Source organism: Myotis myotis, unplaced genomic scaffold, assembly GCF_014108235.1.
Source record: "Myotis myotis isolate mMyoMyo1 unplaced genomic scaffold, mMyoMyo1.p scaffold_m19_p_5, whole genome shotgun sequence".
NCBI lineage: Eukaryota > Metazoa > Chordata > Mammalia > Chiroptera > Vespertilionidae > Myotis > Myotis myotis.
In genome coordinates, this window is record NW_023416357.1 from 110,284,910 (window position 1) to 110,301,613 (window position 16,704).

The window sequence follows — 16,704 nt, forward strand, 5'->3', positions numbered from 1 at the left end:
GGCGTGCCCAGGAGCTGGGGGGGGGGGGGGAGCTCTAGGTCTGTGGTTGCATTGGGTTTCAGATGACCATGCTGGTCCTTAGGAGGAGAAAGTAGTAGGTATGAGCATATTTAATTGTTGAGGGGCACTTGCTTCATGAAACTACTAGTGTCCCAGTGCACAGATTCATGCACATTGAAAGGAAATTAATTACAAGAAATATTTTAATATCGCTATTTGTGTCTGGCTAATGAAAAGAAAGTAAGATTCTACCGAGTCTCCTATCTACCTACTCCAGGACTTCTGTGAGGATCAAATGAGATGAGGCATGGGAAAATGCTTTTTGTTTAAACTATAAAGTGTTTTTGTACCTGGCTATAAAGCACATCGGGTTCCTGGGCTGAAGAAACTCCAAGGAGGCTAGTTGCTAGGGAGAGGAAGCCAGGCTTTGCTACTTGATGTCAGTATCTGGCACCCACAGCGACCATTTTATGGGCTGGGCTGTGGGCTGCATTTTGTGCCATGGGGTCTTGGCAGTGTTGGCTGAGATTTGGTGGGGTGTCACTCCAGGGTGGTGGTGGGGCCTGTGTCCCACTTGGGGAAAGCCAAGTGTTGGTTTGTGGGACCAGGTCCATAGTGCCGTTTATTTTTAAATGGCCAGTGCGTGTCATGGCAGCTCCTGCATTGAGCGTCTAACCCCTGGTAGTCAATTCACGTCATAGCTACTGGTCGGACGGACAGACACTTAGCCTTTTATATATATAGACTAGAGGCCCGGTGCACAAAAATTTGTGCACTCGGGGGGGGGGGGGGTCCCTCAGCCCGGTCTGTGCCCTCTCGCAGTCTGGGACCCACACAATGACCTGCTGGCTTAGGCCTGCTCCCGGGTGGCAGAGGGCAGGCCCAATCCCTAGGTGCAGCCCCTGGTTGGGCTCAGAGCAGGGCCGATTGGGGAGTTGGGGCGCCACCCCCTGTCATGCACAGAGCAAGGCAGATTGGGAGGTTGCGATGCCACCCTCAGTCAAGCTCAGGGTAGGGCCAATTGGGGGGTTGGGGCACGGCCCCTGTCACACTCAAGGCAGGGTCGATGGGGAGGTTGCGGCACCACCCCGTCACGCACAGAACAGGGCCAATCAGGGGGTTGGGGCGCTGCCCCCTGTCACGCACAGAGCAGGGCCCATCAGGGGGGTTGGAGCGCTGCCCCATGTCACGCACAGAGCAGGGGCCATCAGGGGGGCTGGGGCTCCGTACCCTGTCACGCACAGAGCAGGGCCAATCAGGGGGTTGGGGAGCTCCCCCCTGTCACGCACAGAGCAGGGCCCATCAGGGGGTTGAGGAGCTCCCCCTGTCACTCACAGAGTAGGGCCGATAAGGGAGTTGGGGCACTGGGCACTGTCACACACAGAGCAGGGCAGATCAGGGGGTTGGGGTGCCGCCCTCTATCACCCACAGAGCAGGGCTGATCAGGGGGTTGGGGCACTGCCACTGTCACACTCAGGGCAGGGCTGATGGAGAGGTTATGGCTCTACCCCATCACACACAGAGCAGGGCCCGTGGGGTGGGGGTTGGGGCGCCGCCCTCTATTACCCACAGAGCAGGGCCGATCAGGGGGTTGGGGCACCACACCCTGTCACACACAGAGCCACAGGGCGATCATAGGGTTGGAGAGCTCCCCCTATCAGGCACAGAGCAGGGCGGATAGGGAGGTTGTGGCCCCGCCCCCTGTCACACACAGAGCCGCAGGGCGATCAGGGGGTTTGGGTGCTGCCCCCTGTCACACTGATCCCAGTGCCGGGAGGCCTCTCGGCTCCACTGCTCCTGGTGCTGGGAGGCATATTACCCTTTTACTATATAGGATAGAGGCCTGGTACATGGGTGGGGGCCAGCTGGTTTTCCCTGAAGGGTGTCCTGGATCAGGGTGGGGGTCCCCACTGGGGTGCCTGGCCAGCCTGGGTGAGGGGATGATGGCTGTTTGCAGCTGGTCACACACCCTTCAGGGTGGGGGTCTCCACTGGGGTGCCTGGCCAGTCTGGGTGAGGGGCTGAGGACTGTTTTCAGGCTGGCGGGTGACTGAAGCTCCCAGCCTCTCCTTTTTTTCTTTTCTTTTTTATTCTGGGCCAGCTTTAGCTTTGAGGCTTGGCTCCAGCTCTTAGGCCTCTGCTGCCTAAAGCAGATTTCTGGCCTTTGTTTACCTTCTGTATTTGAAACAATGTTGTGATCCTGCTGGCTGAAGCCCAACGGACTAAAGCAGGTTTCTTGGGTTTTGTTTAGCTTCTATATTTGTAACATAGTTGCTTAGAGTTGCAGCTCAGAGGCCTGCAGCGGCAGGCGAGGAACGTTGGAGTACTCCATCACTGAAGCAAGCAAGCCTCATGTTTGCTTTAAGCTGCCTGGCTGCCGGCAGCCATCTTGGCTGGCAGTTAATTTGCATATTGCCCTGATTAGCCAATGGGAAGGGTAGCAGTCATACACTAATTACCATGTTTCTCTTCTATTAGATAGGACTAGAGGCCCAGTACACAAAAATCTGTGCACTCGGCGGGCGGCGGGGGTGGTGTCCCTCAGCCCGGCCTCTCGTAGTCTTGGACCCCTTGGGGAATGACCACCTGCTGGCTTAGGCCCACTCCCTGGGGGATTGGGCCTAAGATGGCAATCAGACATCCCTCTGGCAGCCCGGGAGCCCTCAGGGGATGTCCACTTGCCAGCGGGAGCAGGCCTAAGCTGCAGTCAGACATCGTTAGCTCTGCTGAGGAGGCAGGAGAGGCTCCCACCACCACCGCTGTACTGGCAGCCATCAGCCTCGCTTGAGGCTGAGCAGAGCTCCCCGATGTGGGAGTGCACTGACCACCAGAGGGCAGCTCCTGCACTGAGCATCTGCCCTTTGGTGGTCAGTGTGTGTCATAGTGACCAGTCATTCCCAGTCTTTCTGCTGTTAGGGTCAGTTTGCATATTACCCTTTTACTATATAGGATAGAGGTCTGGTGCATGGGTGGGGGCCAGCTGGTTTTCCCTGAAGGGTGTCCCGGATCAAGGTGGGGGTCCCGCTTGGTTGCCTGGCCAGCCTGGGTGAGGGGCTGATGGCTGTTTGCAGCTGGTCACACCACCTTCAGGGTGAGGGTCCTCACTGGGGTGCGTGGGCAGCCTGGATGAGTGGCTGATGGCTGTTTTCAGGCTGGCCACACCCTCTTTAGGGTGGGGGTTCCCACTGGGGTGCCTGGCCAGTCTGGGTGAGGGGCTGAGGGCCGTTTTCAGGCTGGCTGGCGACTGAAGCTCCCAGCCTCTCCTTTACTTCTTTCTTTTTTTTTTTTATTCTGGGATTTATTTACCTTCTATAATTGAAACTTTGTTGCTGTCACTGGAGCTGAGAGCCGGGCTCCTGCTCACTCTCAGCTCTGAGGCTACGGCCTGCTGAAAGCAGGTATCTGGGGTATGTTTAGCTTCTATAATTGAAACTTTGTTGCTTTTGGAGCTCAGAGCCGGGCCGTGGCAGGCGGGGAACCTTGGCTTCTTCCATCACTGGAGCAAGCAAGCCTCCTGCTCGCTTCAGCTGCATGGCTGCCGGCCGCCATCTAAGTTGGCAGTTAATTTACATATCTCCCTGATTAGCCAATGGGAAGCATAGCAAAGGTACGGTCAATTACCCTTTTTGTCTTTTATTAGATAGGATTACATTTTGAAAAACCCAACTCCTAGTTTAGGTCAAAAGATATGGCTTATTCCAACGTATCTCTAGGGTTCCTGAGAATAATTGTGTACAGTTCCTCAAACCATTTGCCCAAATAAGTGTCTCGTGATTACTTAGATGTTTTGGAAAATCTCCCGGTTTAAATGTGACCAGTTTTCAAACATTACTAACCTGTTCGCAAGCAGGCTACATTTGCAAGCCACCACTCTGGGATCCTGGGCAGAATGACAATGACTCGATCTCCCCTTTGCAGGGCACAGGCTTCTGTAAGTATATTGGCAAATTTCTTGGACAAAGATCCCAGTTCCTCAAAACTCCATCTCACTTCTTCTCCTTTTCCATTTATCCACCAGAAGGCTGAATTGGAGGGTCTCTTTCCAGCCTGAGGAAAGATAATCCAGCCATAGACTTAAAGTTGCTTACCCAGCTAAATCTCATTTTAACAGACGAATAGAATGTTTTCCTGAAGAAGTCACAGGCTGCTCATTAGGACACACATGGAGTATTTGGGAAGAACTCTGGATTCTTATATCTAGACTAGAGGCCTGGTGCATGAAATTTGTGCATTTGGGGGGGGGGGCAGGTCCCTCAGCCCAGCCTGTGCCCTCTTGCAGTCTGGGAGCCCTTGGGGGATGTCCGACTGATGGCTTAGGCCCAAGGTCCCCCACCGTAAAGATTATCTGGCTGAATATGATAATGGTTCTGTGGTTGAGAAAGCCTGGGTCACAAAAATGTATGATTATAGGTTAGTTTTTTTTTTAAAATATATTTTATTGAGTTTTTACAGAGAGGAAAGGAGAGAGATAGAGAGTTAGAAACATCGATGAGAGAGAAACATCGACCAGCTGCCTCCTGCACACTCCCCACTGGGGATGTGCCCGCAACCAAGGTACATGCCCTTGACCGGAATCGAACCTGGGACCTTTCAGTCCGCAGGCCGACGCTCCATCCACTGAGCCAAACCGGTTTCGGCTATAGGTTAGTTTTTTAAAAATACAAAAAGGAGTAGAGTGAAAAGTGACTCCAAGGACATAGATACAGCATTGGGAGAAATATAAAGGAATTCTAATCCTCAGGCTAAATTAGAAGTGACCTGTGCTGGGAGAATGACATGGCTGGGGGACTGGTCAGTGCATTCTGGATATTCAGCAATATCCCTACCCACTAGCCACACCCTCCCCCAAGTCATGGCAATCAAATGGTCTCCAGACATTGCCACATGTTCCCTCGGGGCACAATCACTCCCAGACGGGCAGTGTAGACTGGCCCTGCGATGTACCTTTTCCATGTTGGCCCACTGGTCCAAGACGTCTTTAGCAAAGTTGAAATACTCTGGAATCTCCAGTTTGAAGTCCTTTTTCATGGACTCATAGTTGGAGAAATTCTGAGGAGTCACTGTTCTATAATCTTTATGCAACACTCTAACAGGACCAGGAACTCTTGGGCGCTGACAACACTTGGAACGAAGCAATATCTCCATTGTGACAAGAGACAGCATCAGTTTGGTTGGACCTTTTAGCACCCGAGCTTTCCTGTGGGGACCAATCCACATAAAAGACAAGCAAAAGGACATGTGTTTGTTTATGTCCTGAAGGTAGCCATACCCCAAAGCAGCAAAGTTGCATTATTTATTATTCATCATCCTCATCCCATTTTCTGAGCACTCACTAAGTTCCAAACATCATGCCCAGTGTTTTATTTACACACAATTTATCATTAATTCAAAGTAAACCTGTGAGGTAGATACTATTATCATCTCTATTTACAGATGGAGAGAATGACTAGTTAGAGGCTATTTAGTCAGCTCTGGAGGCCATAATAAAATACCAGACATTTATTTCTCACCGTTCTGGAGGCTGGAACATCAGAGATCATGTGCCAACCCATTTGGTTCCATTTCTGGCTTGCTGATGGCTGCCTTCTCTGTGTCCTCACATGGTAGAGAGAGAAAGAGCTCTGGTCTCTTCCTCTTCTTATAAAGACACTAATCCCATCAAGGGGTCTCACCCTCTGACCTCATCTGACCCTAATCACAGCCAAAGAGCCCACCTCCAAATACTCTCACATTGGGAGGACACAAACATTCGGTTTGTAAAGAGGCACTAGTTGGATTTGAACCAGGAACCGTCTGGTTCCAGCCCCTTCTCCTGACTACTATGTGTGTATTTCTAAAGAAGGAAAGATCTGGGTCACTCAGTTACTCTCAGTGAAAGCAAAGGGCTAAGCCTTCTCACTAACTCTTCCACCTGCATATTTCAAAATAGTGCAGAAATGTCACAGAGAACTCACAGCGGGGAATCGCAGAAGAAACCAAGTGGACCAGTACAATGAGGCACAAGAGTACCGTCAGAATCCTCGAGTTTAGAGGCTGTGGTTCCCACGCTCCCATTAGTCCACGTTGCCTTCTGTCCTGGCTTGGAGCTCTAAGTACCAGACATGGTAATAACAGGGCTTCAACCATGGACTTTGTGGGGGAGGGCCCTCCAGGACACCCAGCCTCCCTGCTTCTGTGGGAATAATTTGATCATGATGTCACTTACTCGGCTGAGATCTCATAAATGAGGCTGCTAAAAAGACCAGGTCTAGGCACATTAGGGTTTACTTCTTATATTTTCCACAATCTTCCAAATTCCTTACAATGAAAACTACTCTCACCATCATTAAATCATTTTTTTGTGTGTTTTGTTTTGTTTTAATCCTCACCCCAGGATATTTTTCCATTGACTTCTTAGAGAGAGTGGGAGAGAGGGGGAAAGACAGAGAGAAATATCAACTTGAGAGAAACACATTGACTGGTTGCCTCCTGCACACGCCCCAGCCAGGGCCCAAGCCGGGGAGAAGCCTGCAACCGAGGTACATGCCCTTGACAAGAATCGAACCCAGAACCCTTTGGTCCACAGGCCACCATTCTATCCACGGAGCCAAACCAGCTAGGGCCATTAAATCACTTTCAACTGAAATTCTGTGTAATGTGTAAGGCAGTATGGCTATGGAAGCACTTTTGTATTGACAAATTGGGAAACAATAATTAATAGTGGGTGCCAGCCATAGATTTTGCCCTAAGTGGACCTGGCGCTCGGGCGTGGTGTGGGTGCACCCAGTGCATTGGGAGACCTGGGGTTCTCCTGACCTCTCACCCTGTGTGAGGACCTGATGAGTCAGTGAGCTGGCACCGTCTGAGAGCGTCTGATTTGAGTTTCCTCCTTTTCCACCTTCAAAGAGAATAGCCCGAGAAAGTAGAAGCAACTGGCTTCAACACTCACAGCAGAGAGAGAACTAGAAGTCGTCAGATCGCCATTGCCATCCAATGAGATTTTAATTGAGCTGTGGTTTTTAACCATGCTTATGTATTCATAAGCAATCACTAGAAAAGCTTTAAAAAAAAAAATGTTGGCGTCTTAGACCAATGAAATCTGAATCTTTGGGGAGGGGAGCTGGGCATCATTTTAAAAAATATATTTTTATTGATTTCAGAGAGGGAGAGGATGAGAGAGGGAGAGATAGTAACATCGATGAGAGTGAATCATCAATCCGCTGCCTCCTGAACACCCCACTGGGGATTGAGCCTGGAACCTGGGCATGTGCCCTGACCAGAAATCAAACCCTGACCTCCTGGCTCAACCACACTGGCTGGGCTGGGCCACAGTCTCCATTGCAACTGCTTAACTCTGGTGGGGATAGCCATTGACACTAGATAAACAAATGGGCCTGGCTGTTTACCCAAAAACTGATTTATGGATACTGAAACTTGAATTCCATGTGTCATTAATATTTTCTTTTTTTTTTCAAAATTTTTAAAATGTGAAAACCATTTTTGGATCCCAGCCTGAGCAGAGCTAGACGGCTGGGCTGGCCCGCACCTGCTGACCTTTGCACTACAAAGCAGCTCTGTGAGGGTGGGGCCCTGCCTTTCCTGTTCTGCTACCCTCCCTGGGAATGATAATAGCATTTGGTCCATAGGAGGGGCTTAATATCTTTTGAGTGAACAAATTACTTTAATTCAGAAGGAAGTACTTTTTGGTGCATTTATTTCAATAATTTAGGACTAAATAGAGTTGAGACGTGCCTCCACCACTTTAAACCAGATATATCTGACTATGTGAACCACTCATGTGTGTTACTTAGATTTAAATTAATTTAAATACTATTTAAAAATCAGTTTGTTAGTCACACTAGCTCATTTCACCTGCTTAACACGCGGCTAGCAGCTACGGAGTGAGGCAAGGTGTGCAGCGAGGCGGCCCATGCATCCCATCGCGCAGAGCACCGTGTGGGCGGTGCTGCTCTCCACTGATCCTGGCTCAGAACCAGACTTATCAAACATCACGCCCCAGGGGCATTGAGGGAGGGTTCCCAAGATCAGATTTTTCTAAGGGCTCAGGTTTAGTGGAGTGCCCAACCCTGTTCTCTTGCCGAAGGGCTGTGGGAGGGGGAGTGTCCCCCGGGAGTCTCCTCACGCTCTAGAACAGGGGTTCTCAACCTGTGGGTCGTGACCCTTTGGGTAGTGGTTCTCAACCTTCCTAATGCCGTGACCCTTTAATACAGTTCCTCATGTTGTAGTGACCCCCAACCATAAATTTATTTTCGTTGCTACTTCATAACTGTAATTTTGCTACTGTTATGAATCGTCATGTAAATATCTGATATGCGAAAAAATAGGAAACGAAGAAGGAACACAGGGGTAAAGAATAAAAATGGCGACAAACAAGTATCTATCAATAATAACTTTAAATGTAAATGGATTCAATGCCCCAATCAAAAGACATAGGGTAACTGAGTGGATAAGAAAACATGACCCATATATCTGCTGTCTACAGGAGACCCACCTCAAAAAATAGACACACATAGACTGATGGTGAAGGGATGGAAAAAGGTTCTTCAGGCGAATGGAAATGAAAAAAAAACCAGGGTAGCAATACTATATCTGACAAATTAGATCTCAAAGTGAAGGACATAAAAAGAGATAAGGAAGGCCACTTCATAATACTAAAGGGAGCATTCCACCAAGAAGAAATAACTGTGGTAAACATATACGCACCCAATATAGGAGCACCCAAATACATAAGAAAACTTCTGGAGGAGATCAAGGGAGAGACTGACAGCAATACAATCATAGCAGGGGACTTTAACACCCCACTATCGCCATTGGACAAATCCTCTAAATAAAAAATCAGCAAAGAAACATCAATCCTAAATGACTCACTAGATCAGATGGAATTAATTGACATCTTCAGAACATTTCATCCCAACATTTCAGCCACAGAATATACATTCTTCTCAAGTGCACATGAGTCATTTTCAAAGATAGACCATTTGGGTCACAGGCAAAGTCTCTTCAAATTCAAGAAGATAGAAATCATATCAAGCATCTTCTCAGATCACAATGGCATAAAACTGGAAATCAACTATAATAAAAACAATTCAAAAAAATCAAACACATGGAGACTAAATAGCATGATATTAAACAATGACTGGGTTACCAGAGAGGTAAAAGAAGAAATAAAAAACATCATGGCAACAAACGACAATGAAAACACAACAATCCAAAACCTATGGGATACAGCGAAAGCAGTCTTGAGAGGGAAGTACATAGCTCTACAAGCCTACTGCAAAAAACAAGAAACAATGATAATAAATTACCTAACCCTACAACTCAAAGAGTTAGGAAGAGACCAACAAGAAAAGCCCAGTGTAAGCAGAAGGAAAGAAATAATAAACATCAGAGCGGAGATAAACGACATAGAGACCAAAAAAACAATACAAAAGGTCAACAAAACCAAGAGCTGGTTCTTTGAAAGGATAAACAAGATTGATGAACCTCTGGCCAGGCTCACCAAGAAACAAAGAGAAAGGACCCAAATAAACAAAATCAGAAATGAAAGAGGAGAAATAACAACAGACCCCACAGAAATACAAATGATTGTTAAAAAATACTATGGACAACTCTACTCCAACAAACTAGACAACCTGGAGGAAATGGACATATTCCTAGAAAAATACAACCTTCCAAAACTCAATCAGGAAGAATCTAAAAATCTCAATAGGCCAATAACTATGGAAGAAATTGAAGCAGTCATCAAAAAGCTTCCAGCAAACAAAAGCCCGGGGCCAGATGGCTTCACAGGGGAGTTTCACCAAACATTCAAGGAAGAACTAAAACCTATCCTCCTCAGGCTATTCCAAAAAATTCAAGAGGAAGGAACACTTCCAAGCTCATTCTATGAAGCCAGCATCACCCTAATACCAAAACCAGATAAAGACAACACAATGAAAGAGAATTACAGGCCAATATCCCTCATGAACATAGACGCCAAAATCCTCAACAAAATCCTAGCAAATCAGATCCAGCAGTACATCAGAAATATCATACACCATGACCAAGTAGGATTTATCCCAGTGATGCAAGGATGGTACAATATCTGCAAGTCAATAAACGTAATACATCACATAAACAAATTGAAAGAAAAAAACCACAGTCATATCAATTGGTACAGAGAAAGCATTTGACAAAATCCAACACCCTTTCTTGATAAAAACTCTCAGCAAGGTAGGAATAGAAGGATCATACCTCAACATAATAAAAGCCATAGATGACAAACCCACAGCCAACATCATACTCAGTGGGCAAAACTAAAACCATTTCCCCTGAGAACAGGAACAAGACAGGGATACCCCCTCTCACCACTCCTGTTCAACATAGTACTGGAAGTACTAGCCGTTGCCATCAGACAAGAAGAAGAAATAAAAGGCATCCAAATTGGAAAAGAAGAAGTAAAACTGTCTTTATTTGCAGATGACATGATACTGTACATAGAAAACCCTAAAGACTCCATCAAAAAGTTATTAGACTTAATAAATGAATTCGGCAATGTAGCAGCATACAAAATTAATGCCAAGAAATCTATGGCATTTCTTTACACCAATAATGAACTTACAGAAAGAGAGACTAAAAAGACAATCCCATTTACCATCGCACCAAAAAATTAAGATACCTAGGAATAAATTTAACTAGGGAGGTAAAAGATTTATATGCGGAAAACTATAGGACACTGAAAAAAGAGATAGAGGAAGACATAAACAGATGGAAGAACATACCGTGTTCATGGACTGGCAGAATCAAGATCATCAAAATGTCCATATTACCCAAAGCAATCTATAGATTCAATGCAATCCCCATTAAATTACCAATGGCATATTTCATAGATCTAGAACAAACACTCCAAAAATTCATCTGGAATAAAAAAAGACCTTGAATAGCTGCAGCAATCCTGAGAAAGAAGAACAAAGTAGGTGGGATCTCAATACCAGATATCAAGCTGTATTGCAAAGCCACTGTTCTTAAAACAGCATGGTACTGGCACAAGAACAGACATATAGATCAATGGAATAGAATAGAGAACCCAGAAATCGACCCAAACCACTATGCCCAATTAATATTTGACAAAGGAGGCAAGAGCATACAGTGGAGTTAGACAGTCTCTTCAATAAATGTTGTTGGGAAAATTGGACAGATACATGCAAAAAGATGAAACTAGATCACCAACTCACACCATACACAAAAATAAACTCAAAATGGATAAAAGACTTAAACCTAAGACGGGAAACCATAAAAATACGAGAGGAATCCACAGGCAGCGAAATCACAAACATATGCTGAAGAAATTTCCTCTCTGATACTGCTCCTAGGGCAATGGAAACTAAAGAGAAAATAAACAAATGGGACTACATCAAAATAAAAAGCTTTTGCACAGCAAAGGAAACCATCAACAAAACAACAAGAAGGCCCACTGCATGGGAGAACATATTTGCCAATGATATCACCGATAAGGGTTTATCTCCAACATCTACAGGGAACTCATGCAACTTAACAATAGGAAGATAAACAATCCAATCCAAAAATGGGCAATGGACCTAGATAGACACTTTTCGAAAGAGGACATACAGAAGGCCAAAAGACATATGAAAACATGCTCAAAGTCACTAATTATAGTGATGCAAATCAAAACAACAATGCGGTATCATCTCACACCTGCCAGAATGGCTATCATCAACAAATCAACAAACAACAAGTGCTGGAGAGGATGTGGAGAAAAAGGAACCCTTCTGCAATGCTGGTGGGAATGCAGACTCGTGCAGCCACTGTGGAGAACAGTATGGAGTTTCCTCAAAAAACTAAAAATGGAACTCCCATTTGACCCCGTGACCCCACTTCTAGGAATATATCCCAAGAAACCAGAAACACCAATCAGAAAGGATATATGCACCTCTTTGTTCATAGCAGCATAATTCACCATAGCTAAGATTTGGAAACAGCCTAAGTGCCCATCAGCAGATGAGTGGATTAGAAAACTGTGGTACATCTACACAATGGAATACTATGCTGCGGTAAAAAAGAAGGAACTCTTGCCATTTGCAACAGCATGGGTGGAACTGGAGAGCATTATGTTAAGTGAAATTAGCCAGTCAGAGAAAGATAAATACCACATGATCTCACTCATTCGTGGAATATAGAGAACAACATAGACTGATGAACAGGGACAGATCCAAAAACAGAGAAACAGCGATCAGACTATCAATCCCCAGAGGGAAAGTAGGAGAGGGTGGGGGTAAGGGGAAGAGATCAACCAAAGGACTTGTATGCGTGCATATAAGCCAAACCAATGGACATGGACAACAGGGGGATGAGAGCATGAGTGATGAGGACACATTTGTAATACCTTAACCAATAAAGAAATTAAAGATAAAAAAAATAAATATCTGATATGCAGGATGTATTTTCATTGTTACAAATTGAACATAATTAAAGCATAGTGATTAATCACTAAAACAATATGTAATTATTTATGTGTTTTCTGATGGTCTTAGGTGACCCCTGTGAAAGGGTCTTTCAATCCCCAAAGGGGTCGTGACCCACTGGTTGACCTTTGGGGGTCGAACAATCCTTTCACAGGGGTCACCTAAGACCATCGGAAAATACATATATAATTACATATTGTTTTAGTGATTAATCACTATGCTTTAATTATGTTCAATTTGTAACAATGAAAATACATCCTGCATATCAGATATTGACATTACGATTCATAACAGTAGCAAAATTACAGTTATGAAGTAGCAACGAAAATGATTTTATGGTTGGGGGTCACCACAACATGAGGAACTGTATTAAAGGATCGCAGCATTAGGAAGGTTGAGAACCACTGCTCTAGAAGAAGCTGCTGTTCTGATGGAGATGACCCCTGAAGCACTACTCAGCCGGGTGGGGTGGGGGTGGGGGGTGGCTCCCCTACTGTGTGCTGGCAAGTGGCAGCTTGCCCTCCTACAGTACTAACATCAGGCTTCCTTCAATTAAAGCAGTGGTTCTCAACCTTGGCTGCACATTAGAATCACCTGGGAATCTTTTTTTAAAAAAAAATATATTTTATTGCTTTTTTACAGAGAGGAAGGGAGAAGGATAGAGAGTTAGAAACATCAATGAGAGAGAAACATCGATCAGCTGCCTCCTGCACACCTCCTACTGGGGATGTGCCCGCAACCAAGGTACATGCCCTTGACTGGAATCGAACCTGGGACCTTTTAGTCCGCAGGCTGACGCTCTATCCACTGAGCCAAACCAGTTAGGGCTGGGAATCTTTTTAAAATCCTGGTTTCTGGGCCTCATCCTCCGGAAATTCTATTTCTTTGTTATGGGGTGGGGCCACAACATTAGTAACAAAAAAAAGAATTTCCAGAGGATGAGGCCCAGAAATCAGGATTTTAAAAAGATTCCCAGGTGATTCTAATGTACAGCCAAGGTTGAGAACCACTGAATTAAAGGAAGAAGTTAAGTCATCAACACTAGGTTTTTATATCTCACTTTTCTCTCTTCATTTTTAAGTGTTTGGATCAGGGGTCCTCAAACTTTTTAAACAGGGGGCCAGTTCACTGTCCCTCAGACCGTTGGAGGGCCGGACTATAGTTTAAAAAAAAACTATGAACAAATTCCTATGCACACTGCATATATCTTATTTTGAAGTAAAAAACCAAAACGGGAACAAATACAATATTTGTGTTTGCATATGGCCCGCGGGCCGTAGTTTGAGGACCCCTGGTTTGGATAATGCTGCCAAGTGGTTCAAGAAGCAGAAGGCACACAGTGAGGACACTGTCTCCTGCCCCACTGCAGCTGCCAGGTTCGCCCTCCCTCCCACTCGCACTGTTAGGGCTTCCACGTCACTTTTCAGAGTTTCCTTACGTGCAAACTCATGACTACAGATCCTTATTTCTCAACCACTTTTTCACAACTGGTAGCCTATGATACACACTATTCTGTCCACAAACAATTTTTTACAATGAATTTGTGGTGGGCTTCCATATCAGTACACAGACAGTCCCATGGCTGGTCAGATGGGCTGATGGAAGAACTTAGGTCTCATCTAAAATGCAAGCTCTGCATCCACATAAACAGAAGTGCCTAAGTGCCTTCCCACACGCAGCCTCAAAGCAAGGAGAAGCCCCTCCTACTCCCCTCACCCTAACGAGACCTGCCATATAATTCTAGCCAGGATTTTGGGAGCTCCCTTGATCACCTAGTGGTTTGCACATATGTGTTTCCCAGCGTTTCCTAGCAGTAGTTGGCATACTTTCTCGATGATGCAGAAGTGGATGCCTATCTGCCTTGAGCAGAGGAGGGAGCTAAGTAGCACAGTGGAAAGCTCAGTTGCTACTCAGACTCAATTAAATTTTCCCCTAAACATTTAATCAAGTTAACACATGCACACAGATTTTAAAACGTTAAATGGCACCAAAGGACTTAAAATGAACAATTTATCTGCTGTGTTTGTAGTATTTTGTATGTACATACTCCTAGTCACTCACAAAATAATACTACACAACAGCTAAGCCAGTGGTTCTCAACCTGTGGGTCGCGACCCCTTTGGCGGCTAAATGACTCTTTCACAGGGGTCGCCTAAGACCATCCTGCATATCAGACATTTACATTATGATTCATAACAGTAGCAATGAAAATAATTTTATGGTTGGGTCACAACATGAGGAACTGTATTTAAAGGGCCAGAAGGCTGAGAACCACTGGCTAGACCAGCTGTGGGCAAACTATGGCCTGCGGGCCGAATCCGGCCCGTTTGAAATGAATAAAACTAAAAAACAAAAAAAAGACCGTACCCTTTATGTAATGATGTTTACTTTGAATTTACATTAGTTCACACAAACACTCCATCCATGCTTTTGTTCCGGCCCTCCGGTCCAGTTTAAGAACCCATTGTGGCCCTCGAGTCAAAAAGTTTGCCCACCCCTGGGCTAGACATTCTTGGAGAAACTCCTTGGCTGCCCAAGACTTCAGTGAGAGCATTTTTGATTTGTTGGTTTGTTTGCCTTTTCTTATATTTGCTTAAAAGTGCATGTACCTGCCCAGCAAACCTTCCAATATGAGACAGATCAGGTATTCACTGAAGTGACAGATTCAGACACAGATGGGTGATGGCAGACCTGGTTCCTAGCAGAGCAGCCCTAAACTTGAACTCTGGAATCTGCTTTAGTCCTGGTAGTAGCCAAAAGAAGAGGGGGTGGTCTGACAGCTGGAAAAGCAAGATGTGCCAGAGTGCCTTTTTTGGATTGGTGGAGACATTCTGGAAGGAGGAGTGGGAGTGCTGGGATAAGATTACCCTTAGAGTTTACACAGTCTCCCATAGTCTTCCCTTTTATAGTTAGTGATTTACACAACATAAGCTTTTGGAGTGTGCATGTGGTGATGCGGGTAGGGGTGGGGGGACACATGGGCTGCTGGGAAAATAATTTATTCACAGGAAGGAAAGCTTCCATGGAGTTGCTAGAGGGGTTAGTGGGAGGAAAGAAGGGCTTATAATGACTGTATTCCCTTGCTTAGTTGATGATTGACTTTCCATGGAGAACAACTTGGCTAGATGTAAATTTCTTGTGTTAATTTTTCCCTCAGAAAATTCTAGACCTTGTTCCACTGTTATCTGGCATTAAATATTACTTTGGAGAAGCTCAAGGTCAACCAAGTTCATTTCTTCTGGTATATGCCTGCTGTATAGTAAAAACTGTGCCCTTTGTTCCCAGTTCCTTGGAACTTCCTGAGTAACAGGAGGGCCTTTGCTATTCATGACCCCTCAAGTCACACCTGAGCTTATGCTGGCAGGATGACCCAGATGAGGGGGCTGCTCACTATAAATCATGTGATTAGAAGGCTGGGGCTTTAACGTTAGCTCAACCTCTGGGGAGACGGAGGTTAGTCACACGACTGACTAGTCAAACAATCATGCCTACATAATGAAAACCCCAATAAAAACTCAGAGAAGTTCCTGGATGGTGAACACATCCATGTGCCAGGAGAGTGACCCCTCTTGGGACAGGGCACGGAGATTTGCATTTGGGATTCTCACAGATCTTAGCCTATGTTTCTCTTCATTTGACTGGAACTGATCTATATCTTTTATAATAAAACTGCAATCATAAGTGTACCACTTTCCTGAATTCTGAGAGTTGTTCTAGTGAATTAACTAACATGAAGGGGTGTGGGACCAGTTGGTCAGAGATATGGGTGGCCTGGGGACCCCCAAACTTGTAGTCCTGCTGGGGACTGTGTCCTTAAAGCTGTGGGATCCAATGCTAAGCCCACAGTTAGTGTTAGGATTGAGTTGAAATGCAATATTGTAGTGCTTTACTTAGTATGCCCAGGTGCTTATGTAATTCTTCTTTTAAAAAATATTTATTAGCCGGAGCTGGTTTGGCTCAGTGGATGGAGCATCGGCCTGTGGACTGAAAGGTCCCAGGTTCGATTCCGGGCAAGGGCATGTACCTGGGTTGCGGGCGCATCCCCGGTGGGAGATGTGCAGGAGGCGGCTGATCGATGTTTCTCGCTCATCAATGTTTCTAACTCTATCTCTCTCCCTTCCTCTCTGTAAAAAATCAATAAAATATATTTTAAAAAATATTTATTAAATTAATTGGGGTGACATTGGTCAATGTGGACACATAGGTTTCAGGTGTGGGTTTCTATGTTATAAGATCTGTATGTT

At 45.5% G+C, this 16,704-nt stretch overlaps 1 protein-coding gene across 2 annotated transcripts in view; it reads right to left on the minus strand.

The window, feature by feature from the left end:
• The window catches only part of ACSM3 (acyl-CoA synthetase medium chain family member 3), a 69,308-nt gene that overhangs the window by 33,138 nt on the left and 19,466 nt on the right, over positions 1-16,704 (minus strand). The window contains exons 2-3 of one of the 2 annotated variants that reach the window (XM_036308234.1): positions 4,944-5,196; positions 3,836-4,046 (exon numbers count right to left, since the gene is read on the minus strand). In XM_036308234.1, coding sequence (XP_036164127.1) covers positions 3,836-4,046; positions 4,944-5,162 — 430 coding nt within the window. In that variant the 5' untranslated portion in view covers positions 5,163-5,196. The remainder of the gene's footprint in view (positions 1-3,835; positions 4,047-4,943; positions 5,197-16,704) is intronic. The other variant, XM_036308235.1, reaches the window with a different exon arrangement.